The 24,401-nt window shown below is 57.2% G+C and overlaps 1 protein-coding gene across 1 annotated transcript in view; it reads left to right on the forward strand.

The window, feature by feature from the left end:
• Nucleotides 1–4,690: 4,690 nt before the first annotated feature.
• The window catches only part of RPH3A (rabphilin 3A), a 28,221-nt gene continuing 8,510 nt past the window's right edge, over nucleotides 4,691–24,401 (forward strand). The window contains exons 1-14 of the mRNA XM_085075601.1: nucleotides 4,691–4,838; nucleotides 11,602–11,796; nucleotides 11,966–11,980; nucleotides 12,605–12,739; nucleotides 19,263–19,392; nucleotides 19,548–19,634; nucleotides 19,986–20,148; nucleotides 20,505–20,531; nucleotides 22,504–22,629; nucleotides 22,750–22,848; nucleotides 22,979–23,038; nucleotides 23,107–23,316; nucleotides 23,954–24,033; nucleotides 24,293–24,367. Of these exons, the coding sequence (XP_084931727.1) occupies nucleotides 11,720–11,796; nucleotides 11,966–11,980; nucleotides 12,605–12,739; nucleotides 19,263–19,392; nucleotides 19,548–19,634; nucleotides 19,986–20,148; nucleotides 20,505–20,531; nucleotides 22,504–22,629; nucleotides 22,750–22,848; nucleotides 22,979–23,038; nucleotides 23,107–23,316; nucleotides 23,954–24,033; nucleotides 24,293–24,367 (1,284 nt within the window). The 5' untranslated portion in view covers nucleotides 4,691–4,838; nucleotides 11,602–11,719. The remainder of the gene's footprint in view (nucleotides 4,839–11,601; nucleotides 11,797–11,965; nucleotides 11,981–12,604; nucleotides 12,740–19,262; nucleotides 19,393–19,547; nucleotides 19,635–19,985; nucleotides 20,149–20,504; nucleotides 20,532–22,503; nucleotides 22,630–22,749; nucleotides 22,849–22,978; nucleotides 23,039–23,106; nucleotides 23,317–23,953; nucleotides 24,034–24,292; nucleotides 24,368–24,401) is intronic.

Below are 24,401 nucleotides of genomic sequence, written 5' to 3' on the forward strand. Positions count from 1 at the left end.
TTCCCTCCGGCTGGCACAGCCCGGGCACGGCAGCAGCCCCCGGCCGTGGGAATGGGGAAGCGGAGAGGCTCTATTTTAAACCGCCGCTGTGGGTTGGTGACCTAGAAAAGCAGCTCCGGGAGCAGGAGTGTGAAGTCCAACCTCCCCCGCCGCCAGCGGGGCCGCCGAGCACAGGGTGACCTAAATAAAGCCGCGGGAGAGGTGTCGGGGGGGGTGCTGCGACCCTAAATAAAACCCGCGGGAGAGGCGTTGTGGGGTGCTGCTCCCCCGGAGCTGAATTTGCGGCTCAGGACCCTCCCAGCGTCATCTCTGAGGGTTTCAGGGGGATTAAAAGGTGGATAAATGGATAAATCCCTGTGTTTGGCAAGGATGTGGTAGGAGCAGCTCCGGGGGTCTTCTCGTTTTGGGATGGATTTATGGAATATTTCAGCGATGCTGCTGCTCGGCGGTGAGGGGTGGGAGGGAAGAGAAAGCTGGAGAGAAAGCTCCTTCCTCCCCTCCTTTTAATGCGCTGTCAGGAGGAATTTCAATTATTTAAAGCTCGCAGGTACGTGCTGCTCGCAGCCTCCGAAACGAAACAACGCCCAGCTCTCCTCTGCCCCAAAACCCGGCGAGGTTCGGAGCCTCTGCCTTCAGCCGAGCGCGAGACAGGCCAATTAATTAAACCAGTAAATAAGTTCCCCTAATCCCATTAACAAAAGAGGAGCTGGAGATTAGATCTTGGATGGCGCTGAGTGCAAAATTAATGCGGGCAGCCTGTTAGGAAATGTATTCTTCCCCTCGCCTCGGCGGGGATAACGGCGCAGTTTTATAGGACGGGGCGTTATCAGGAATGGGAAATGGATGTCAAACCAGCGCAGATCTCATTAAAAGGCTGTAATGAGCTGCAGGCAGGGTGAGCTGGGCCTGCCGAGCTCGGGGCTCTGCCAGATCCTGCCGCTGCCGAGGGATTTGGGGTCCCTGTGGGATTTCTCGGCTGTGGGGTGAGGCGGGAAGTGGGGATTTTTCACCCGGGGGTTTTTCCCGCAGGGTTTTTCACCCAGGGTGAGAGGGAGCAGGGTGGGGAGCTGGAGACGCCTCGCTGTGGAAACTCCCTGGCATTCCTGGCGGGTGGGGAGCAGAGGGCTGGCAGGCTGGGGGGAGGCACGGGGGGTGGTGAAAAACATCCTGGAATCCTTCCCGAGGTGCTGCTCCTCCTCTGCCTTCTCCAGAGGAGAAAATCCCTTCCCTTTGGAGCAGCCAGCTTCCCTGTGGCACCATGGGAATCAAGGGACAAGGAGTGGAAATTCCTTTCCTGTCCTTCTTCATGTTTGTTTTTTTGGTTTTTTGGGTTTTTTTATCCCAGCACTTTCTCTGGGGGATGAACCAAGGATGTCTCCTCTGCCTCGTGCCGTGGTTGGAGTTTTCTGGGGGCTGGCTGGAGTGCTTTAAGGTGTTGGTGAAACAGAATGGATCCAGCTGCATCCCTTTCAGGTCCCCATGGAGAATCCCAGGGATGGATTTCTCCTGCTCTAGCCTAAATTTTGGTTTGGGGTTTTGTCTCCTGGAAAAAGGAGGTGCAAACCCTGTGGTCCCCCAAGTTCTGGGACAACCTCCCTGGATTCAGCTGGGAGATCTCAGGCTGTGCCCATCACTCCTCCTCCATCCTCCTCCTGCTCTTTGCTCCTTCCCCTCTTTTCCAGAGTGATTCCCAGCGAGCTCTGGGCGGCTGGGTATGGATTTGGAGTGTGGATAGTTGATCCTTTCCCACCTTTCTTGTTTTTCCAGCAACTAAATCCCTCCAAAGCCCTTGGTGGGTCTGATGAGCACCACGTGCTGAGGCTGAGTTATGGCAGAACCGATTTTTGTCACATTCCAGGCGGATCCTGGCGGCAGATCCACAGGGATCTGTGGCCAGATCGGATCGGGGGAAGCAGCTCAGTGATTTCCAGGAGTGAAAAACGCTCTGCTGGGCGCCTGAGCTGCCATCAATCCTTTTAATTTGACTCGTTGGAGCTGCTCAGGGAGGGCCTGACGTGGCCCTGATTTATTTTCCTTGTGTTGGAATCAGTGGCAGCAGCTGTTATCCCGAGTTTTTGTGTGCTGGAGCTCCGAGAGTTTATCCATCGGAACTGGAACTCTTTTCATCTTCATTAAAACCAGAAGAAAAATGGTTGTGTGAAGTTCATATTGCATTTTCCATCAGACTCTGGTGATACCAGAGAGATAATCCCAGCCTGGCGCTGGCTCATCCCTCCCGATCTGGTGCTTCAATTAAATGCTGCTAATTGTGCTCTAAATGAGGGGAGAGGATTTCCCATGGATTCCCAACCTCATCTCCATCTTCATCCCATCTCCATCTCCATCTCCATCTCCATCTCCATCTCCATCTCCATCTCCATCTCCATCATCTCCATCATCTCCATCTCCATCTCCATCTCATCTCCATCTCCATCATCTCATCTCATCTCATCTCATCTCATCTCATCTCAATCTCATCTCATCTCCATCTCCATCTCCATCTCCATCTCCATCTCCATCTCCATCTCCATCTCCCTCATCTCCATCTCCATCTCCATCTCCATCTGGATCTCCATCTCCATCTCCATCTCCATCATCTCCATCTCCATCTGGATCTCCATCTCCTCCATCTCCATCTCCATCTCATCTCCATCTCCATCTCCATCATCTCCATCATCTCCATCTCATCTCCATCTCCATCTTATCTCCATCTCCATCATCTCCATCATCTCCATCTCCATCTCAATCTCCATCTCCATCTCCATCCCCATCTCCATCTCCATCTCCATCCTTGGATCCATCCTCAGCTCCATTCCCAGCTCCATCAAGCAGCATCCAAGGCCAGCAAACATCTGGAGGTGAAGCAGAGCCCAGCCCTGCCACCTCCAGGTCTGGCTCTGATGCAGATTTCACCCCTGGAGCTCTCTGCATCCATGACTTTGGCATTATTCCTGGATTATTCCCACTGAAATCAGTGGGAATGCCAATGGGGATAAACCCAAGGCCATGAGCTGGAGGCTGCATCCAGCCTGGAGCAGGGAAATGCTGCACAGCCCCAAGGATTTCCAGGATTTTTGCCTCTGCACTGGAATTTGAGCTTCCAGGCAGGATCTGGCATGCCTGGAATTCCATCCAAGTCCAGGCAGGACAGCTCTGGGGTCAGAAGGGGAAGCTGGATGCTCAGTCAGATCCCTAGGGAAATCCAACAATTCCTGGAGAACCAGCGAGCGTGAAGATAAATCGGGGAGGAAATAAATATATAAAGGGATATATAAATGAATATATAAATAAATATATAATCCTCCCTGCTTTGATCTGCTGCAGGATCTGCCAGACTGCCAAACTGTACTTCCAATTCCACAAAAAAAACCCTAAAAAAAAAAAAAAAATCCAACTGGCTCTTTTATTTTCGAAGAGGGGCTAAAAAAAGGAGAGTGGAAGTGCCAGGGATTCAGAGCAGAGAAGTGCAGGTGTTGCTTTGTTTCCTTTCTGGAAAGCCACTTTTAGAGCTGATTTTCAAATTTCTGCTGCTTTTCATGAGCCTCCAAGGAAGGTGTCAAGACAGATCAGCTTGAGAATGCCTGTGCTGCTCCCTCCCAAGTATTTTGCATAAGTGAAGCAATTCTTTTGCTAAATAAAAACACGGAGTTGGGCCTGGAAGAGACAAAAACGTCCATCAAGGATCCAGATGATGCCAATCAACACTCAGTGATGGAGTGCTGGGATGCTTTCCTGGCTGAAGGCAGGAAAAATGCTCCATCCTTCAAGGATTTCTGTCTCTTTGGGGATTTCTGTTTAAATACCAAAAAAAGCAGGGTTTTAATGAGAGGTTTGCTTGCAGCTGGGTGAAAACCTTTTATAGGAGAGTGGTCAAACCCAGGTGGAGGAATGAGGAACTTGGACAGAGGCACAGTGGTCCTGGCTTGTGTCTGCTCATCCTGTGCCACCCTTCCCATGGCAGGGACACTTTCCACTATCCCAGGTTGCTCCAAACCCTGTCCAACCTGGCCTTGGACACTTCCAGGGATCCAGGGGCAGCACAGCTTCTCTGGGCACCCTGGGCCTCTCCACCCTCCCAGGGAACAATTTCTTCTCAATATTCCATCCATCCCTGCCCTCTGGCAGTGGAGAGCCATTCCCTGTGTCCTGTCACTCCATCCCTTGTCCCCAGTCCCTCTGCAGCTCTCCTGAAGCCCCTTTAGGCCCTGGCAGGAGCTCTGAGCTCTCCCTGGAGCTTCCCTTCTCCAGCTGAACACCCCCAGCTCTCCCAGCCTGGCTCCAGACCTCGGGACATCTTTGTGTCCCTCTGGATTCCTGCAGCAGCTCCACAGCCTTCCTGTGCCGGGATCCCGGAGCTGGAGGCAGCTCTGCGGGCTGGGATCTCACCAGAGGGTGGGGTGGGATGGGATGGGATGGGATGGGATGGGATGGAAGAGGGGATGCAAGATGTTGGATGGGAGAAGATTGGGGAGTGTTGAGGGATGCAGAAGGGATGGAGAGGGAATGGGCTGGAGCAGAGGATGAGCACAGGGGTCCCACTGCCCCGCTAGCCCGCTGTGGGAGGAGGGTCCCGGAGGGGCCGAGGGGCTGCGCCCGGGAGGGGGGCGGCACCTTGGGGCGCGGAGCGGGGCGGCCCCGGCCGTGTCCCCTCCCGCGTCCCCTCCCGTGTCCCCTCCCCGCGCCGCCCCGCGCCGTCCGCAGTGCTGCCGCCGGAGCCGCGCAGCGCCAGCGCGGCCGTGCGCGGGGAGCGGCCCCGGGACCCCCGGCACCCCGGGACCCCCGGCACCCCGGGACCCCCGGCACCCCGGGACCCCGCCCAGGTAAGGGGGCGATCAGGGGTCCCCCGGCGGCGGAGCGGGGCGTGGCAGAGGGACAGCGGCAGCGGGGGGGTGTCGGGAGGCGCCGCGGGGCTCCGCAGGGACAGGGATGGGGATGCAGCTCTGGGGGGTCGGGATGCACATCCGGGGGTGCTCCTCGCCCCCGCACCCCTCTCCCGGCGCGGGGCAAGTCGCGGCATCCCGGAGCGTGCGGGCGGTGGGTGACACCCCCGGCCCGCCGTGCTCCCGTGGGTGGCCGGTGGCAGCGGCGGGAGCGAGTCCTGGGCGCTGCGTGGGGCTGGCAGCGCCCGTGGGTGCGGCTGGAGGGCGGCTCTGGGTGCTGCTGCTCCTCTCCGCCCTGTGAGGACAACTTTGAAGCGTGTTGGGCATTCGCGGGGGGTTGAAGCCCCCAAATTGGCTCTTTCCCCTGTCCCCGGTGTGTGCCGGCGGGAGCTGCGGTGGCACCAAGCCTGAGCCACTTGTCACCGGGGGGGTGTGGGGAGCACCCCGGCCCCGCTGCGGGGACATTTTGGGGCGCTCCGCTCCCTGTTGGGGCTCTGCAAGGGCATCGCTGCCCTGCTCAGCGCGGCCCAAGGGCTTTGGCAGGTGCTGCTCCTTTCCCTGGATGGAGCAAAGTGCTGCAAACGGCAACAAAAAACCTTTCCGGAGTAGCCTGGAACCTCCAGGAGGCAAAACCACCTCGGGAATGAGGCTGAGGCTGCTGGAAGCTGTGGCTCGCAGGGATGGGTTCTTCCAGAATAGGGACCTGATTATTGTGTCTCTTGCTGGTGTCTTTCTAATAATTCCGGCTATCAGCTGGAGCAGCAATTTGTCTTTGTGTAATGAGGACTCTTTCATTTCTCTGCTAAAAAAGCTCCTGGCAAGGCTGCTGCCCCGGCCGTGGCTCTGCTCCTGGCTCGGGCCATGCCATGCTCCTCCCGGGATCCTGGGAGAGTGTGTGGATCAGCCTGATCCCCCTCTTCCCGTGAGGTTGCAAGGGGAAAAAAAAAAATTAATAAAAGCCAACACAAGGATTCCAAACGCGGCCAGTTGGCTCCGGGGATGCGGAGATGAGAACAGATGAACCATTTGCTTTAATTACTGGTATCAAAAGCCCAGGCTGCAGCTTAGCCTGCAAATAAATATTGTTAATGTTGTGACACTGGGCTCTGTTTGATGATGCATCATTCATCCGGGAGGGATGGAGCTGCGAGCTGCGAGCTGCTGCCGAGGGGCTGACTCAGATGTGCCTCCGGGATTCCGTGGGGAGGGATAGGGCTGAGCCCCACACCAGCCCCGGCGGTCGCTGTCGCATCCCGTGGGCGCTGCGCTGGGCATCCCGCAGGAGGGGAGCGCTGGGTGGGCGCTGCTCGCCCGCAGCAGCCTCGGGCAGCGCTGTGGCACCGCCGGGCGATGCGGTGGGAGCTGTTTGCCATTACCTGCAGGATGGGATTCCGGAGAATGCCAGCCCAGCCGGCCCTGCTCGCAGCCCTCTTCTCCCCGCTGCCTCCAGCTCCGCTTGCTGCTCCTTCACACACTTCCCTCCGCGCTGCCCTGGCTCCGGCCGGCTGTGGGAAAATCACATTTTTGGTGCGGAGCGCCCTTGGCAGCCAGGGCGGAGCGCGGAGCCCATTGCGGGGCTCTGCTGCGCCTCCGCGGAGCGTGGAACGCGCGGTGTGAAACATTCCCCGCTTCGGGAAAGGGCGAGGGGATGGAAAACTGCCGGGGGAGGGTGAGAGGACTCAGCCTGGTTCTGTGCCTAAGTTTTGAGGGACTTTCCGCGGGGGATGACACCGAGCCGCTTCCCCGCGCCCACCGCAGGCCCCGGGGCTGTGGCGGCAGTGTGACCCCGGTGGCAGCTGGCTGGTGGCCCCGGCTCGGTGCCCTCCTCCCTCCCGCCCTCCCGCAGCCGGTGACGCTGGCACTGCAGTCACTGCCAATTAGCGCGGGGAGTAATGAACCGCTCCCGGGGGTCCCGGCGCTGGGAAGGGGGGGATCTCTGCTTGCCAAGGCCGGAATGGTGAATCCCCCCGCCCTCGCTAGGCTGGGGTGAGGCCGGGCTGGTGCAGAAAGGTTCCCGTGGTGGGTGAGGGCGGCAATTGCCTTCTCCAGCCCGGGGAGGAGGGGATGAGCTCTCCGGTTTGGATCTGGGGTGATGGGGGCACGTCTGGCTCAGTGAAACAGGTATTGAGGGCGGTGCGGGAGGGAGAGGAACTGGGCAAACTGGGAGCCCAGCGCTCCCGGGCTGGTGCAGACCCCGAGCTGGCCTGGCCCTGCGTGGCTCCTCCACCCCAGCCTGGGGATGCCACCCACAGTGCTGCTCCTATGGGGTGACACCGCGGCCTGTCACCACCCCCGGGCCACCTCGTGGGGTCTGTCACCCTCCCCTGGCATCGAGCAGGACCCTCCACCTCCGAGCTCACCCCGCTGCTGCTTCCCAACCTCTTCCCACCGCCAAACCTCCCCCAGCCGCTGTCGCTGCGGCTACTGGGTCCCTGCTGGGGTCAGGGTTGCCCTGGCCGCGCTCCCCCTGCCCGGCATCGAGGGTGCGATGCCTGATCCCTGTGGATCTCTCCGTTGCTAAGCAGCTCCCGAGCAGCTCGGCACGGCGTGAGGAGCGCTGGCAGCACCGGGTGGGCTCTGGCATCACCTGGATCTGCCCCTCTGGAAGCCCCGGGGGAGTTGGATAAACCCAGGAGTGGTTTATTTATTTAGTTTTTTTCGCCATTGCCTTTCCTGTAATTAATGGAGGGGAGTAAATCCTTGTGACAGCATCCTAACGGTGCTTTGGGAAGGAGCTGCTGGAGGAAATGTCAACGTGCTGCTTAAATAAAATTGACTGAGCTGCTGCTCAGCTGCCTTGGGATGCAGCTTTGTCTGGAGGATGGCGGGGAGCTGGGAATTCAGGGGGAGTGGAATAAAGGCAGTTCTCGGCACCTTGTGGGGATTTAAAGGCAGCAGTGGCATTAGCCGAGCCAAGAGGAATTGGCGTTCCCAGAGACTCCCAGCTGCTCTGGAGTGGATTTAACTGGAGGGCAGGAGAGGCATCACTTTGCCTTTCCTGCCTCTGGTCTGGCGCTGTCACCTGTGGACTGTGGCTGTCATTCTGAGCTTTAATTAACTAATTAGTTCCATGCTAACCCGGCGAGTTGTGGGGTTGCTGTTCCCTGTGAGGCTTTGGTGTGGGGCTGAAGGATGGGGTGACCCCAGGGCTGTGAGTCAGGGTCTTTCCCAAAAGCCCTGTGTCTTTCCCGGGACCTCTCACTGCCGTGGTGCCATCAAGGCTCTGATCCCACCCCGTGGAGGATGCATCTCCTTGTGGGAACACACAGCAATCCCTCTGGGATTGTCCTGTCCCCATACTGGACATGTCCAGGTGTCCTGGAGGAGCTCCAGCCCCAGCAGCTTCCTGCCAGCCGAGCTCTGCCTCCCTCCTTCCTGCTTTCAGAGCCAAGCCTCGCACGTGGGCTGCTCCCCCAGCACCATCCAGAAGGCAGCTTGCCCGGTTTTGCCCGAACTTTCTAAAAGAATTTGCACGTGGGATGAGGCGAATGACGGCATGTCGGGATTTGAGGGAGTGTGGGACCCTGCAGCCCTCCTGCCCCTGCCTGTCACCTGCTGATCATCCTGCAGCGTTACACAGCTGCTCCTGCAGATATTTTTGGGGATATTTTCCCATTTTTTTCCCCTCTGCAGGCAAATCTAGCAGCACCAAACCCTTCCTGGAGCCTGAGGACGGTGAGGTCCTGCTGCCTTCCCCTGTGCCATAGGGAATGGTGTGGGATGGGTGAACTCCTTTTCCTGGGAAAGGAACAGCCTGGATTTTGGGAGATACTGGGGACACAGCTGGATGTGATATCTGTGCCAGGGGTCTGGGCAGGACTTGGCATTCCCTGTGGTTTGCAGCCCTTGCTGGGTGCCAGGCGTGGAGCGGGGCGGGATCTGGTCCTGGTGGCCTTGGGAGACGGCTGGGAATGTCCCCAGGAGCTGGGAGAGGTTTCCAGCCAAACCTGGTGTTTCGGGATGTGTGCCCCGAGTGGGGAGGAGATGATTCCGTGCTGGCTCACCCCAACTTTGGCATTTGCTCCTCACATCTGATGGGCTCTCAGTGGGTCCTCATCACCCCAAATATGCTCCTCTTCCCACTGGGGGCAATCCCATCCCCTATTTTTCCATCCCCGGCTCCATCTGTGGAGCTTAAACCCACTCTGGTGCCAACATGCAAACCCCATCATCCCAACAGAGGAGCAGTTTGGATCCATCCAACTTCCAAACCTCCCGTTTGGCTCTGACACCTAATAATTTCCCACTTGGCACCGGAGCAGCAGCTTGGGTTGGCTGGCTGGGGTCTGGCAGCCTCTCCGTGCTCCAGGTGAGTGGATGATCCCCAAAACCTGCCCCTTCCCTCCTGGATTAATCACATCAGGCTTTGTCAATGGAAAAATTACCTCATCATTGGCACTGGCAGGTGGTGAGAGCAGCAGACTTATTCAATATTTAAGAAAGCTGCATTGCAGAGCTCAGGAGGCTGGAGGGAGAAATAGGTTGCCTGTGTCAGTGTCTGCTGCTGGAGACAATCTCTGCAGGCATCGCCTGGCAAGTGTGGAGCTCACCGGGAAAACCTCCTCCCTGCCCTGGGAGCCTGGAAAATACGGGATTTTCTCTTTTCCCCACCAGCCTGGCACCTCCAGGTGGCTCAGGGGGTGTGTAGGGTAGCCCCATGCTGGGGTCCCTTTGCAGGTGTTTGTTTAGGGGTGGCTTTGGGGCGGGATGAGCGCATTCCATGGGGATCCTGCTGCCATCCCAGCCCTCCCAGAACGTCACCTGCTGGCCGCTGGCACCACACCGGCCAGGTTTTGGGTGCTGGAGGTGGTGATCCGGCAGCTCGGAGCGTGTGGCACCAGCAGCTCCGGGATCCCCGTTCAGGAAGGCGTTCAGCCCCGCTTTATCAAGGCATGACCAAACCCACGGGCTCCGTCACACGGAAGTAACGGAGCGGCGTGATTGCAGTCATGTGGCTCTTCCTTAGGGCCAGAAATTAAGACCTCGCTGCTATTCCTGGCTCTGCCCCGGACGTGCCGCCTTGGCGCCGGCGGGAGCTGCCGGCATCCATCGGAAAACCTCGGCATCAGACAGCTCCTCACATCCTCCCCCGACACCAGGGGAAAAAATCCAGGACCCTCCGGGGTCAGCCAAACCCTGGAAGGTCTTGGAACCCTCCTAGGTTGGGATATTTCCGTTTCATCAAGGAAATGCTGCCCCATCCCATCGATCCCCGCTTGGATGGCCACATCCTCCCGCTCGGGAGCCAGGATTTGGCAGTGGGGGGGAAAAGCCACCCTAAGCTGTTATTCTGTTCTTTCCCGTGTGCTAAAAACGCCGAAGGAAGCATTAGGGCAAGCGGGGGTAGTTGCTGGAAGTAATGCGAAGTAGATTTTCCAAATCTATTATTTATAGGCGGAGAAGAGGGTTGTGTATTCCTTCAGGAGTCATCCCCGGGCTGCTCTCCATCCGCAGCAAAGCGGAACACACGCGGCCTCGCTGGTGCTTGCAGAAAGTTCCAGCTGGGGGAAGGAGTTTTCCACCCTCATCCCGAGTGCTCACCCTGGAAAAAAACCAGGAATTTCCCCCTCTTTTTCCCTGTTTCAGGGTTGGGGTGGACATTCCTGCTCTCAGTGACCTTGGGCATGTCGCTTATCCCCCAAAATGGGTGTTGGCATCGTGGTGCTGCTCTTGCTCCCTGTTCAATCCATTCCCACCTCGGGACACTCCATTCCCGGCGGGAATTCGCTGCTGCAGTGCGGCTTGTGGAGGTGGCGGGTGGGACTCAAATGAACAATTTGCTTCGTTAAGTGACCTTGTTAATCAGAGCCTTCTGCTTTGGCACGGGAACAGGCGCTGCGTGAACCAGCAGAGCACTAATTACCCGCGTGCCTCGCTTCTCCTGCTTTTCCAAAAATACCTTTCTTGCATCCCGAAGTTTTCCATGAAGCCAAGGTGAGCCTCGAGCCTCCGCTGATTCCTCAGGGAGCCACGAGGAATTCCTGCAATACCGCAGAGCTTTTTTCCCCTCTTTTTGGGGGGAAAACTGGGTCTTCGCAGCCTGGAGTTGGCGATTTCAGTGGGGGAGCTCTGCAAGCTCCCGTTTTCCGTCTTTTCCTTGGTGTAATCTCCCAAATTTCTCCCAAATTTCTCTGCTGGAGTTCTGCTGGAGTCACTTTGTGCCTTGCAAAGGTGTATTTACCAGTTGGGGCTGCTCTGGGATGCTGGGATGAGGGGAACTGAGTGGTTCCTTCCAGGCAGGGAGGATTCCAAGGCAGCATCATCCCAGGGCAGCAGGATGGGAAGATGAACAATCCATGGGCTGGGAGAAGCTTTGTTGTCCATGGTTGAGCTCTTCAGAGGGTTTATGGGGTTTTTTTGTGGTTTTTAGCTTGGCAAAAATTTCTTTAAACAAAATGGAAAAGGAGGATTTTTTTGTTCCTAGAGGTTTGGGGAAGGACAGCGAGACATGCTGGATTTTGGAGGAGAAAGTTTCCTCGTCTGTAGCTGTTTCTCGGGAATGGAGCCCCCTCCTCTCTCCTGGCTCTGAAGCCTCGTAATTAATGTGAGGTCGGGGATTCATTAATTACATCCAGGCTGAACTGTGCTGCCCTCCTGGGAGGAAGTGCCTGGAGGCTCCAGACGGTGACTAAAGTGACATTCCTGCTCCAAACCCTCCGAATGCCACAAACAAAGCCTTTCCCGGGGTGATTTTAGGGATTTTTTTGCTTTTTCCCTACAGCCTGGCTGGAAGCTTCGTTGGCATCTGGGAGCAAAGTGATTGACATCCCTGCTGTGCCGGGCTGGTGACCATCAGCGGGACATCGGTGTCCCCAAATTTGTCCCCGGGGCGGCCGGCGATGACCGATGCGGTGCTGGGTGGCTCCTCTGACCGGTGGATGTGCCCCAGTGACAGAACCATGTCTCTCCGAGCCAGGTGAGGGCAGGGGACAGTCCCCAGGGCGGGTGGTGACACCAGGGATTGGTTCAGCGCCATTGGGTGGGGACATTTTGGTGTGATTGCTCCTAAACCCCCCGGGCAAGGTGGGGACAGAGCCAGGACCTGGTGCTAATCCTTATTTCCTCCCTTCTCTTGTGCTTCCCAGCAGCGAGAAGGAGCAGTAAGTATCTCCCTTGTTTCTTTATTTGTTTGTTTTTAACTTATTCCTCTTCTCCTGCTACTTTGATGGTCTGAGAACAGAGTTTGAGAACTGGGTTTGGATGCCAAAAAAAGATAAAAAATTAAGTTTGGGAAGTGTTGCGCAGGGTTTTAATGAACCTAAAGGTTCAAGGCCATGTGGGATTGCTCAATCCAGAGGGGAAAAGAGGCAGGAGAGGTTTTTTGATGAGCAGGAAGGTGAGGAGTGTTTGCCTTTTGCATCCCTGAGTGGCAGACATTATCCTGTCACCAGGTTAGGCTGGGAGAGAGGATCTTTGGGAATGATGTCGGAGGAAGAAACACTCCCATGTTTGGGGAAATATTCCCAAAAAAAAAGCCACCCCCTCCTGTGCAAACCTGGTGTTCCGGGGTGCAAAGCGAGGTGTGCAGGGCGAAACGCGGAAATAACGGGAAGATTTCGGAAAAGGAGGTTTTTCTCCCAAAAAACGGAGATGATGGGTGGGGGCTCATGGCGGGCTGGATGGGATTTGGAGATTGGGGTTTGTTGTGGGTTCGGGAATCGGTATCTGGCTGTGTCCTGACCACATCCGTGCGGGAATGATCCCTGTCCCCGCTGTCCCCGCAGGCTCCCGGCGGGCTGGGCAGCACAGCCCGACCGGCAGCGCAAGGGAGAGGAGCTGACGGATGAGGAGAAGGAAATCATCAACCGGGTGATCGCCCGCGCCGAGAAGATGGAGGAGATGGAGCAGGAGCGCATCGGGTAAGGCTGGCGACACCGAGGGACAGGGACAGGGACAGGGACAGGGACAGGGACAGGGACAGGGACAGGGACGGAGGGACCCCGAGCCCGCCGGGGCCGCGGCAGGAGGCTCTGCTTGGCTGCTTTCCTGGGCAGCAGCCTCTGCACTGCGGTGCTTCTCCTGAAAGGAGCCTGCGGGGGATCTTTGGGCTTCGGCCAGGAGGAACCTGCGCGCCGGGCAGAGAGCCGCTGGCGCTGTCACTGTCACTCCGGGTGTCACTGGGGGGCTGGAGCCAGGAGCTCTGCTCTCATCCCTGTTTTTCTCTCAGTGGAAAAGGGATGGTTGATAGCAGCTCGGTGCTTGTCCGGCGCTGAGCCTGAGCACAGAGATGTTGGTCCTGCTGTGGGAATGCGCTTGAAGGGGCGATGGAGGAATGATGGTCAATCCCACCCTGGAATGAGCTGTCTGGGAGGCTCGGGAGGATCCTGGGGTCCGCAGGGACTCTGGTGCCTCATTTTTCCCCAGGGAAATTCCCGGTGGGAAGCACCCGTGTTTCCTTTCCTCTCCGGCAGGTGAAACGAGCTAATCCCAAACTATCCCCTTGCTCCGGTCGGGTGGTTTTCCAGAGAGGATCTCCATAATCCCCTTGGTCAGGGATCACGCCTGTTTTCCTGACAGAGAAGCAGTTTCTCGTGCTGAGTTTAAGCCGCTATTTTTTTTTTTTTCCTGGCAGGGAAAATCCTGCCACACTCTCCACCGCTTTGGGGAGCTCAGGGACGTTTTGCTGTCCCTTAAATATTCGGCTGCAGCCTGTGCCCTTCAAAACCGGAGATTTATTTAGGAAAACAAAAAGCTAGAAGTTAGAAATCCTGGGCTAGGATGGGTCTGTGGACATCCTGGGCAGGTTTTGGCTTTCCAGAGGCAGTTTTCCCTGCCCGGGCTCGGCAGGTGCCCTATGGATGTGCCACTCCCGGCCTTGGAATCGCTTCCCCCTCCCGGCTTTTTGGCAGAACCCAGGTGAGAGTATCTCCGAGTGGCGGCGGTGAATCATTCCGGAGAAACGCTTACAAACAGCTTTCCCCCAGCGCTGCCCATTTACAGCCCGGCAAGAACTCCTTCCCAACGCGACGCTCCTCGGCCGAGCCGTAAATCACCTTTATCGTGCTTGGGGGGCAGAGATTTATCTGCCGCAGCTGCTTTCCAACCGCAGCAACTCTCCCCCGAGCCGGAGGAGGAGGAGGTTTGCTCATCCTCATTCATGAAAAGCCGGGCGGAGGGGTTGGGAAAGTGGGAATTCTGGCGGATGTGCGGCCGCAGCTGATTCCCCTCCTGCGCGGAGGCGTAGCGGGAGCCGCGCCAGCCCCTTTGTGTTTGTTGGCTTGCACAACAAGAGCTGTAGGATGTTCAGCCCCGGGAATGTGGGACAGCGGCTGGATCGGCTTCGTGCGGAGTCATCCGCTCGGCAGCGGCTCGGACCTTATCCAGGATAGCTCCTTCTATTACAAAATAATCCGGGTTTGCCAGGCTGGCCGCTGGCAGGGAGGCGGTGGAGGTGGTTGGCCCTCGGTCGGTCGGGGAGCTGCTCCTGGAAAGCGTGATTTCCTGGGATTTTCTGGGGTTTTTCTCTTCCTCTAAGGGGAAAAAAATAAGAATTTTTATCCTGAAAAGAATGAAAGCTGTGGCTGCCCCATCCCTGGAAGGGTCTAAGGCCAGGTTGGAGCAGCTTGGGATATAGGAAGGTGTCCCTGCCCATGGGATGAGCTTTAAGGTCCTTTCCAACCCAAACCATTCTGTTATTCCATGAAAATGATAGAATAACGGTTAATAGAAGGAATAGCTCACACGGAGTGAGATTCCAAAGGGGGAACATGTGGTGAATACTTGGAGTTATCTCAATAAGTGGAGATATTTGCGAGATTCATTTGAGCTTTACACCCAATCCTTGAGGAATCCCAAATCCCACATCTGTGGACGAACCTCCTCGTGCCTCAAATCCTTCCCAATTTTTTTTTCCCCCTCCATCTCCTTCATCCTCCATCCCACCAGCTCCTTGTCTTGGGAACAAATCGATGCCTCTTGTTGAGCCCTTGTTTGCAGAATCGCACCGGGTGTCAAACCCAGCTCCGATTAATCCCGTGAAAAGGTATTTTTAGCTCCCAGGGTGGATGGATCCTGCTGGGTACGTGAGCTCCGTGCTGATGAGGGCTGGAGGTCAGGGACATGCCGTGCATGGGGGATTTTTTTGGCCAGGCTGTTGTCTCGTGGAGCAGAGAAGGACGAGAGGAGCTGGAATCATCTGGAACATGACACAGCAGGAGCACGTCGGGCTGGAGGGATGGAGTTTGGAGCTGCTGGATGATCGGGATCATCCTTTGGGATGAGGGCTGGGAGATGTCAGGAAGTGGGATCAGGGATGGATCCGTTCCTGTCCCATCTCACTCTGTGCTTGGGGGTCTCTGTGGTGGCTCTGGCAACACTCTGGTGACACCCCGGTGACATTCCAGTGGCAGTGCTGCTACTCCAGCTGCAATCCACGAAGATCCTGTTTTCCAGCCGCCCCAGGAGCACCTGCAGGCACTAATTGACTCCGTTCTGCATCTCTAATTGGGGGCCATCAATAACCCAGCCAGGCTGCTCCGCTGCCTAATGAGCTCCAGCACGCTCCTGGCACTGAAGGAAAGCTCTGAAACCATCCCGAGGTGGAGATGGATATTTCTGGAGAGCACGGAGATGGCTCTCCCAGAGGGAAGGTGACACTCAGATCCTGGGTCTGGCCATGTCCCTCTGGTCCCCTCTCAGAGTGCAGTGTCCCCGTGGGTCACAGCTTCCCACCTTTGCTCGGGGAGGAGCAGGATTGCATTTTAATTTGGCTGCTCAGGGCTGGGATGACACAGGGATAATGCCGGAGCAGATGGGAATCCCAGGGGATGAAGTCATTAACCTCGGTGGCAGGGATGCTGTGTGGGGAGCACAGCCTGGCATCTTCATCCCAGCATGCAGACAGCACAAAAATAAAATCGGGGCTCCAGGCAGGGCAGGGAGGCTGCTGGAGACAGCTGGGAATGTCTCCTGAGATCCCAATTCCCGGGGGAGATGAGGTTCAGTCGTGGCCAGGGGACGGCTTGTGCTGCTTGAGATTTTGTGGGGTTTTGGTTGGGTTTTCCCCCAAAAACCTCATCCTCTCTTGTTTCCAAGACAGCAGGAATAACCACCCTGCTGGAGCACCTGGATGAGCACGGAATGGGATACCTGGAAAAACTCCATGGGTGTCTTCCCTCCATGGCTGAGGGCTCAGCCTGGAAAAGCCTCAGTGGTTCTTTACCTTTAGTTCCTGCACACTTGAAAGGGTGGGAAATTACTTCTCCTTTCTCATCCCAATTTTAATTATGTTTCCCTTAATCTGGAGCTTGGCTGCTCTTCCTGCCCCTTTTCCACCAGGAAAATGAGCCTTCATTTAATATTCAGCCCTTTAAGGATGTGATTTCCCCCTGGAGACGAGGCTGGGCTTCATCCTGGTGACCTCCTTTGAGTTTTTCTGGAATTTTTCGCCATGGATGTGGTGGCTGAGTCCATCCCTGCTGGTTCCCTCACGGCACTGAGGAGCACGTGGATCACAGCAGCCTGGATCAGCTCCTTCCTCATGGATCAGCTCCTTCCCCACCCTTTTTGCTCCATTAAAAGCCCTCCCTGCCCACAATTTAAAGCCCATTAAGGACCTCTTGGCCACTCGTTCCTGCCGTGCTGATGAATATTTCAGCACAGCACACTCCTGCGCTCCTGCTCTGTTGTTAAATCTTGTTTTTTGGGATCACCAGCACTTCATTTTGGTGACTCTGTCCCTCTTTCCATCCTCCTGTAGTGCTGAGAATTCCATGGAATCATTTGGAAAAGACCTCCAAGATCCAATCCAGGTGTAAACCCAGCACTGCCAAAGCCACCACTGGTTCTGCCCCATCCTGGATTAAGCCAATCCCTCATCCCTGTGGGATTCTTTTCCTGCCACAGACCCCCCTTTCCCCAGGGCTCTTCCTGCCAGGTTCACACCAGGACTTTAAACTGAACTTTTTCTCTCCCAGCAGTGTTTGAGTCATAGGGAAAAAAAAAAAGAAAGAAATAAAAAAAGCCCAATTTCTCCTTTCTTGAATGGATGTTTTAATTAGGGAAATGTGCTGGGCTTGCAAGCAGTGCCACAGGTGTGTCCTGGCTGCCGAGCTCTTCCAGTGGTTCAAAAATCCCACTTAAGGAGCAGCTCCTGGTAAATGAGAGCCTGGGAGAGATTTTTGCAGCTAAAAAAATGAATCTCTTGAAATGCAAAGGCTTTTTCCTCCTTTTTTCTTTTTTTTTTTCCCCTCCCTCCCTTTGATTGTGCCATTTGTTCCAGTTTCTATAATAAGTTTGTTTGGGCTTGCAGATTTCCAACTGGAAGCTGCTTTGCTTGGAGCTCCTGCAGCTCAGCAGGAGGGATTGCAAGGGATACAGGGTTTGTCCATGCGCTTGGCTCCTGGGAAAAAAAGGGTTTTTTTCCCCCAAAATGTTCCCCCTGGTGAGGTGGGAACGAGATGCTGGATGCTGTGGGGGAATCGTGGTGTGTGCATTACATGGGGTGTGGGATTTGTTCCATTGAAATAATTCTTGGGGAGCAGCCAGATTTCGGGTTTGAATTGGGATCCTGCTGGCTGGGTGTTCATGGGGTGGTGCAGCCCTGCTGCTCTGGGATTTCTGTGTTTGCCACAGGTTGTGGAGCTTGGGAATGCACTGGGGGCAGAGCTGGGTTATTCTCTAGGGACAAATCGTCCATGGATGTGAAGGGCAGGGATGAACCACAGCACCTCTCCAGTGAATCCCAGACTGGTTTGGGTTGGAATGACCCTAAAGCTCATCCCATTCCATGCCCAGGGACACCTCCCAGGTTGCTCCAAGCCTCATCCCACCCCAGAGCAGGGAGTTAGGCAGGCTGGGAGCTTCACCCCTAAGTGGGAAATCACAAAATCCCCTCGCCGTGGCTCTGAGGTTCTCCAGCACAAGGATGACAACCAGGACTGCTGGATTTCCAGCCCCCGTGCTCCTGGTGCTGGGAGGAACCCGTGAACTCTCCCATCTGCCGTCTGCCGACACCAGAGCTGTGAAAACACAGCCCTGTCCCCACTGCTGGCTCTGTCTGCCTGTGCTCTGCCCACCCAGCCCAGCTTCCCGCTGGGAACAGCTTCACTGGGAACTGTCAGGAGGCACCAGGAGGAGTGGGAGATTCCCGGGTGGGTTTTGGGAGAGCTGACGTGGCTTTGCTGGGATAACGTGTGGATTTATGGATCCACATTCCTGAGTGAGCCTTGGCTGGGTGGTTTGAGATGCTCCTGCTGGCTGCAGTGAGGCCTTTATGAGCTGTGCATCCTGAAATGAGTTATTTGGGAAGAAATCCCTCCCCGGGAGGGTGGTGAGGCCCTGGCACAGGCTGCCCATCCCTGGAAGTGTCCAGCCTGGTCCAGCGGGAGGTGTCCCTGGAACCGGATGATTTCAAGGTCCCTCCCAGCCAAAACCATCCCGTGCTTGTGTAATTCCCCTTCCTCGAGCTGCTGCTCCCTTATCAGCCTTTCCCCCCACGGGATGCTGCCTGTCCAACACCAGCCCCAGAGGCATTCTGTGCTCAGGAAACTCGTGGATGCTTCATGAGCATTTCAGAGGTGCCGGCAGCCGAGTCACCACAAACCCAAAGCTGTCACCAGCCGTGGGAAAGCATCTCTTCAATGCCAGGCGGCTTTTTTCCGCCGCTGCTCCCTCGGATTTGGGTCAGGCTGCCACGGGGGGCTGCTCCCTCCGGTGGGCTTGGGTCTCCTCCTCCTTTTCTTCGTTCCTTCCTCACTGAATGGCATAAATAATGCAGATTTTTTCCCTCGCCGTGCTATTTTTAGGGCCGGCGTTCTGGGTTAGCTGAGCTCACGATGCTGCCGCCAGCTCCTGCCTGCTCGTTGCTGCTTTCCCAACTCCTTCAGCCAATGCTGGCTTCCCAAAAAACTTCCTGAGCTGGTTTTGGGGTTTTTTTACCTTAGCAGGAACCAGGTGGGTTTTTTTTTACAACCTCCTGTCCAGAGGGGTTTTTGGTTTTGCTCCGAGAATTGCCATCAAATATAGACGATATTTTTCCTCGAATAGCCAGCAAATGAATTAATTTATTTATTTATCCTTCCAGGATCTCCTCTTGCAGCTCTTCCTGGGCAGCTGCTGGGGCTGGGTGCAAAGGTCTGAATTTGGGGACAAACTGCTCTGTGCAAAGGTGCTGATGGATTTTCATTCTCATTTCATTTTCAAAAGATGGATTTTCCAATGTCCACGGAGCTGGGGCTCATGTCAGCTCTGGGGCAGCATCCCTGCAAGTCAACATTGCGCCATATAAACATTTTGGAGTCTCATTTCCCCACTGGGGTGTGGTTTTGTCGCACAGCTGGAAAGGGAGAAGCTCCATGGGGAGCTGCACCAAAGGCAGAGCGACTCTGCCCCCGTCTCCTGTGCTTTTCCTGACATTCCCTGTGTTTTCCCTGACCTGCCCAGGCGCCTGATGACCCGGCTGGAGGACATGCGCCGCAGCGTGCTGGGGGATGGTGTGAACCGCTGCATCCTGTGCGGGGAGCAGCTGGGCACCAGGGGCTCTGCCTGCGTCGTCTGCGAGGACTGCAAGAAGGTGAGACCCCCGAGAGCCCCAAATCACCCCCATCCACGGATTTTCAGTGCCCATTCTCATAGCCTGGAGTCAAGTTGTCATTTCCCTTCCCCTGTTGGTGTTGGGGACGTTTTGGTGGCCCCGGTGTGACGCAGCTCTTTGTTTTCCCCCCGCAGAACGTGTGCACCAAGTGCGGGGTGCAGACCACCAACAACCGGCCCCAGGCCATCTGGCTCTGCAAGATCTGCAGCGAGCAGCGGGAGGTGGGTGTGGCCCGCCCTGTCCCCGCTGTGTCACCCTCTTGTGTCACCCCACAGCTCTGAGATGGGACAGACTCAACCTCCCGGTGGCCTCCAGCACTGTTAAACGTCACTCGAGTGTGGTTCTTACTGGCTGGTTTTGTTTTCAATCCAAAATGACATTTATTTGTTTAATGAAAACGAAGGTTTGGGGTCCGAGGGGCTGCTGTGGGCAGAGGTTGGCTCCCTGCTGCCCACGCGAGTTAATGGATTAATTAATGAGCAGGATGGGCTGCAGGGTGGGGATGTGGGGTTGAACACCTGCGGTGGCACAGGGGGATGAACCCTGTCCCTGTCCCTGTCCCTGTCCCACAGGTGTGGAAACGCTCCGGGGCTTGGTTCTTCAAGGGTTTGCCCAAGCAGATGCTGCCGCAGCCCATGCCCGTCAGCAAGAAGACACCCCAAACCCCGAGCGAGCCCCGCCCGGCCGAGCCGCCCGCCCCGGACCCCAAACTCCCCTCCCGGGCACCCGCCCGAGGTAGGTGACAGCGGCTACCGGGGCTCCTCCCCATCCTTGGAGAGGGAAAACTCTGGGAAAAGCATCCCGAGCAGTCTGTGGCTGCTGGTGGTATCTTACAGGGGTAGAAATGGAGCCTGGAGAGGTTTGATCCAGGCTGTCCAGGTGGGGATGGATGGGACTGCAGGATAGATCAGCCCCGGGTGGGGATCAGGGCGCCCAGCAGTGCCTGGATAGGGATGTGGTGATGGAGAAACCTTGGAAAAATAGGGATAAGAAGGAAAACCGGGGGAAACAATGGCGGAGTGTCCCGGGATGGGGCTGGCGGGTCCGTGGGCTGCAGCTTCACCCCCTCTCGCTCTGTTTGTGCCCCCAAGGCCAGGCGGATGCCGAGGACACCGAGGGTAAGCACCGGCCTTTGTCCCCTCCCCGTGCCGCCTGTGCTGAGCCTTTTCCCTGCCTCCTCCTATCCTCACGGCGTTTTCCCGCACCGTTTTCCCCGGGATGCTGCGGCAGGACCTCTCTCCCGGCTGCTGCCGCCCACCCTGCGGGGGATGCCCGGGTTATTCCAGGGCTTCCCCACCTCCCGCACACGCCGGGGCTGAGCCGCTGCCATTGCAGAGCTGCCGCCGTGGGCGGTGGGTCCTGCTGGGAGGGGCCGCTGGGGTTTTTTTGATTTTTATTTTTTTCCTGGTTATTTAACGGCAGTCCTTGGAAAACCTCCCGGGGAAAGTTTGGGAGGCTTGTGGGGGATGGAGCGGCAGAGCCTTGCGCTGTGCCCGGCAGGCAGAGCGGGCTGAGGATGCAGCAGTGGATGGTTTTGGGTATTCCTTGCACCCTCCGGCATTTCCAATCATGGAATCGTTTAGTTTGGAAAAGCCCTCCAAGCCCGTCGGGTTGAACCATTCCTTCAGCACCGCCAAGGCCACCGCTGAGCCATGTCCCCAAGTGCCACATCCACACGGCTGTTAAATCGCCCCCCAGCCTGTGCCAGGGCTGGACAACCCTTCCAGGGAAGAACTTTCCCCTAATATCCGATTTAAACCTCCCCAGCGCTACTTAAAGCTGTTCCCTCTTGTCCTGTCACTTCTTACCTGGGAGAAGAACCCAACACCCACCTGGCTCCTGTCGGGGAGGTGTAGAGAGTGAGGAGATCTCCCTGGGAGCTCATTTTGAGTCACAGCCTCCATTTGCACACTTCCACGTTGGCTGCCAAGGGGATGAGGATCCCTGACACCGACTGCTCCTGATTTGGGTGATCATTAATTTGGGAGCAGCACAGTGGCTGCACGTCCTCCTCTTCCTCTCCCCTTCCTTGGCTCCATGGAAGAGGCAATGAGGGGGCTGAGGGGACAGATTCCCCCTGGAATTGTCCCCTCCATCCCACCCTTCCTTCAGCCCAGGTTCTGCTGCTCACAACTCCCTCTCCCCGTGCAGCAGCAGCTGGGAAAAACACTTAATTAAGGCGATTTAATCACGCCCTTAGCTGGTGCCGCTAAACCTCCCAACCCCACGGGCAGCTTTTATTAATCCAAGCGCTCCTGGAGTCGGGAAGGGTTTGCCAGCTCCGCACGTCCCTCCCGGTGCTCAGCATGCTCCCGCCGTGCCCATGATTTTCCTACAGCTCCCTCGGAAAGTTATTTATCGCGCCGCTCTCTCTGCACCACGGGGCTCCAGCTCCCGGATGCTCATTTCCCCCACTCCCTGCTCTTCAGCATTCCCGGTGTTTTTCCCTCTCTCCCTCCTCCTCTCCCACCCCACAATCTGTTGCGTTCCGCTTTGTCCTCGCGCCCGGTGACCCTGAGAGCCCAGCCAAGGAGAAACAGCCCATTTATGTCACGGCAAAGATTTATCCCTGGCGTCTCCAGCCGCAGCCAGGTGAGCGCCGAGACCTTTCCCGTCACGTCCGCGGGGTGGCAATTCATCACCCCGCAGCGCTGGGCTGGGATTTATCCGCTGGGACGGCGGCTGCTGGGTGATGGAAGGGAGAGGCTGAGGCAGCTGCCACAGCTGTCTCGGTAATAAATGGAAGATGATCAGCAAAAGGAAAATATAACCCCCCCACCTCTGCCACGTGGCAGGAATGTGGAGCTGTGATGCCAGCAGGGCTTTGCTGGGTGCTGAGGACCAGGTGGATGGATTCCTCTGGCCTGGGATTGTCGTGTCCCCAGGATTTGGTGTGCCCTTGGGGATTTCCTGGGCCCTGTGAGCAGGTTTGGTGGTGCAGAGCCCTCCTGCTGCAGTGCCCCGAGCTCTGAGCTGCGGCTGCAGTGGCTGTGCCCATTGTCCCCCTGCTGCTGGCACCCAGGCTGGGCATCACCCAGGCACGGCAGCTTCATTTCCAGCCTCACTGATGCTTCATCCCTCTCCCTGCAGGCACCGACGCTGCCCGGGGGAGCCGCAGGGCGGCCGAGGGCCGGCCGGGCCCGTGTGGCAGCGAGGACACCGCTGGGGACAGCGACAGCCGGGACTACGCTGAGAGCGGGGTCAGCAGGAGCCCCGGTGAGAGCGGCGCTCCCGCATCCCTGGGCTCCCTCCCGCACCCTTGGAAGGAGAGGCTGGAGGTCCCAAAGCCGGGAACCACCTGAGGGTGGTCTCGCCGATTGTCCCCTGTCCCTGCAGGTGTGAAGAGAACCAACTCCGTGCAAGGCTCACGGCCACCCCCTCCCGCCACCGCCGGTCCCGCTGCCGCATCCGCCGCTCCGGCCGCAGCACCCGCAGGTAGGATGCGATGGGGACGCGGCCGTGCCGCTCTGTCCCCGGGGACACCCCACGGGCGGGGACGCTGCTGCTCGGGGGAGCGGGAGAGGGAAGGAGGGAGTGCCCCAAGTGATGCCACCTCTGTCCCCAGCGCCGGCGGCAGCAGCAAGGTCAGGTCCCGGCGGTCCCGCCCGCTTCCCGGAGAGACAAGGTAACCCCGGGCTGGCTGCGGGGGGCTGGGGGCACAGCGGGCCGGGGGCTAACGGGTCCCTCCCGCAGCGAGCCCCCCGGAGCCGGCCCGAGCCGCCGCCAGGGAGGAGCGGGGAGGGGGCTACTCCGTGCCCCCCGGTAGAGAGGACAGGCCAGCCTGGCAGCCCCCGGCAGCTGCACAGCCCCCGGCCGCCCCGCCGGCATCCGCGGCGCCGCAGCGGCAGCAGCCCCGCGAGGAAGAGGAGGAGGATGCCAACAGCTACGACTCGGATGAAGGCAGTATGTTAGGCGGGGAGGGAGGGAGAGGTTTCCTTGGGAAATGCGGGATTTGGAGGAGGGTGCTGGGTGGGTGTGACTCGCATGGTGGGGCGATGGAAAGTCCTTGGGAGTGCTGCTTCCCTGGAGCTGGGGAGGGATTCACGGGAGGCTCTGTGGTAGAGCTTCCTGGGTGGGAAGAGCTGCTCGGGGTGGAGAACAGGCTCTTGGATAGGAGCAGCTGATGTTTTCAGTGCCTGCTCTTCATCCCTGGGATGAAGCAGCACAAACCTGAGCTGCTTTCCAGCAAACCAAAACAGGAGCCAGGCGCTGAGCTCCAGCCTTGCAGGAGGTGCTGGAGCATCTTCCCAGGGTGGAATTGCTGTGGGAAGAGTTGGAAAACACTGGAGCCAACTCCAAAGCCCCATGCTGCCCTCTCTGGGCAGCTCCTGCTCTGCAAAGCTGTGTCCAGAGCTCCTGAATCCATTGGATTTGTGGAGGTTTGGCTGCTGCCAGCACAGTCTCACTGCATTAAACAGCTTTTAGTTTGACCCGCAAATCTTTCTAATTATTACTAATCGGGGATGATTAAATGCAGTTATTGGCTGGGGTTTTAACGAGGTCTTGTTTCCTTCTCCTCCTCCTCCTCCCTCCCTGCCAGCCACGCTGGGAGCTCTGGAGTTCAGCCTGCTCTACGACCAGGAGAACAGCTCCCTGCACTGCACCCTCATCAAGGCCAAGGCAAGTGATCCTGGTTTTTCCTTTCCTTTTTGGAGGTTTCTTCCAACCCAAACCATTCCGTGGTTCTATAATTCTGATTTTTCCAGGGGTGGGTGGGATGTTTCAGCACATCATGGCACCCATGGCTGTTCAGGACAGAGGCTCTTGGGTCACTGATCGCATTTTCTCTTCACTGACTTTTTCGTGGTCAGCTTTTTCTCTTCCTTGGCTTTGCTGATGGAGGATTCACATCCTGTGTTTCCTTTATCTTTTTTTTTAGGGCTTAAAACCGATGGATTCCAATGGCCTGGCTGATCCCTATGTGAAGCTGCACCTCCTGCCCGGAGCCAGCAAGGTGAGGTTTTGCCAGGTTTGGTGCATTTTGGGCT

The sequence above is a fragment of the Lichenostomus cassidix genome, chromosome 15, assembly GCF_008360975.1.
Source record: "Lichenostomus cassidix isolate B80296 chromosome 15, HeHo_3.0, whole genome shotgun sequence".
In the NCBI taxonomy this organism is placed as follows: domain Eukaryota; kingdom Metazoa; phylum Chordata; class Aves; order Passeriformes; family Meliphagidae; genus Lichenostomus; species Lichenostomus cassidix.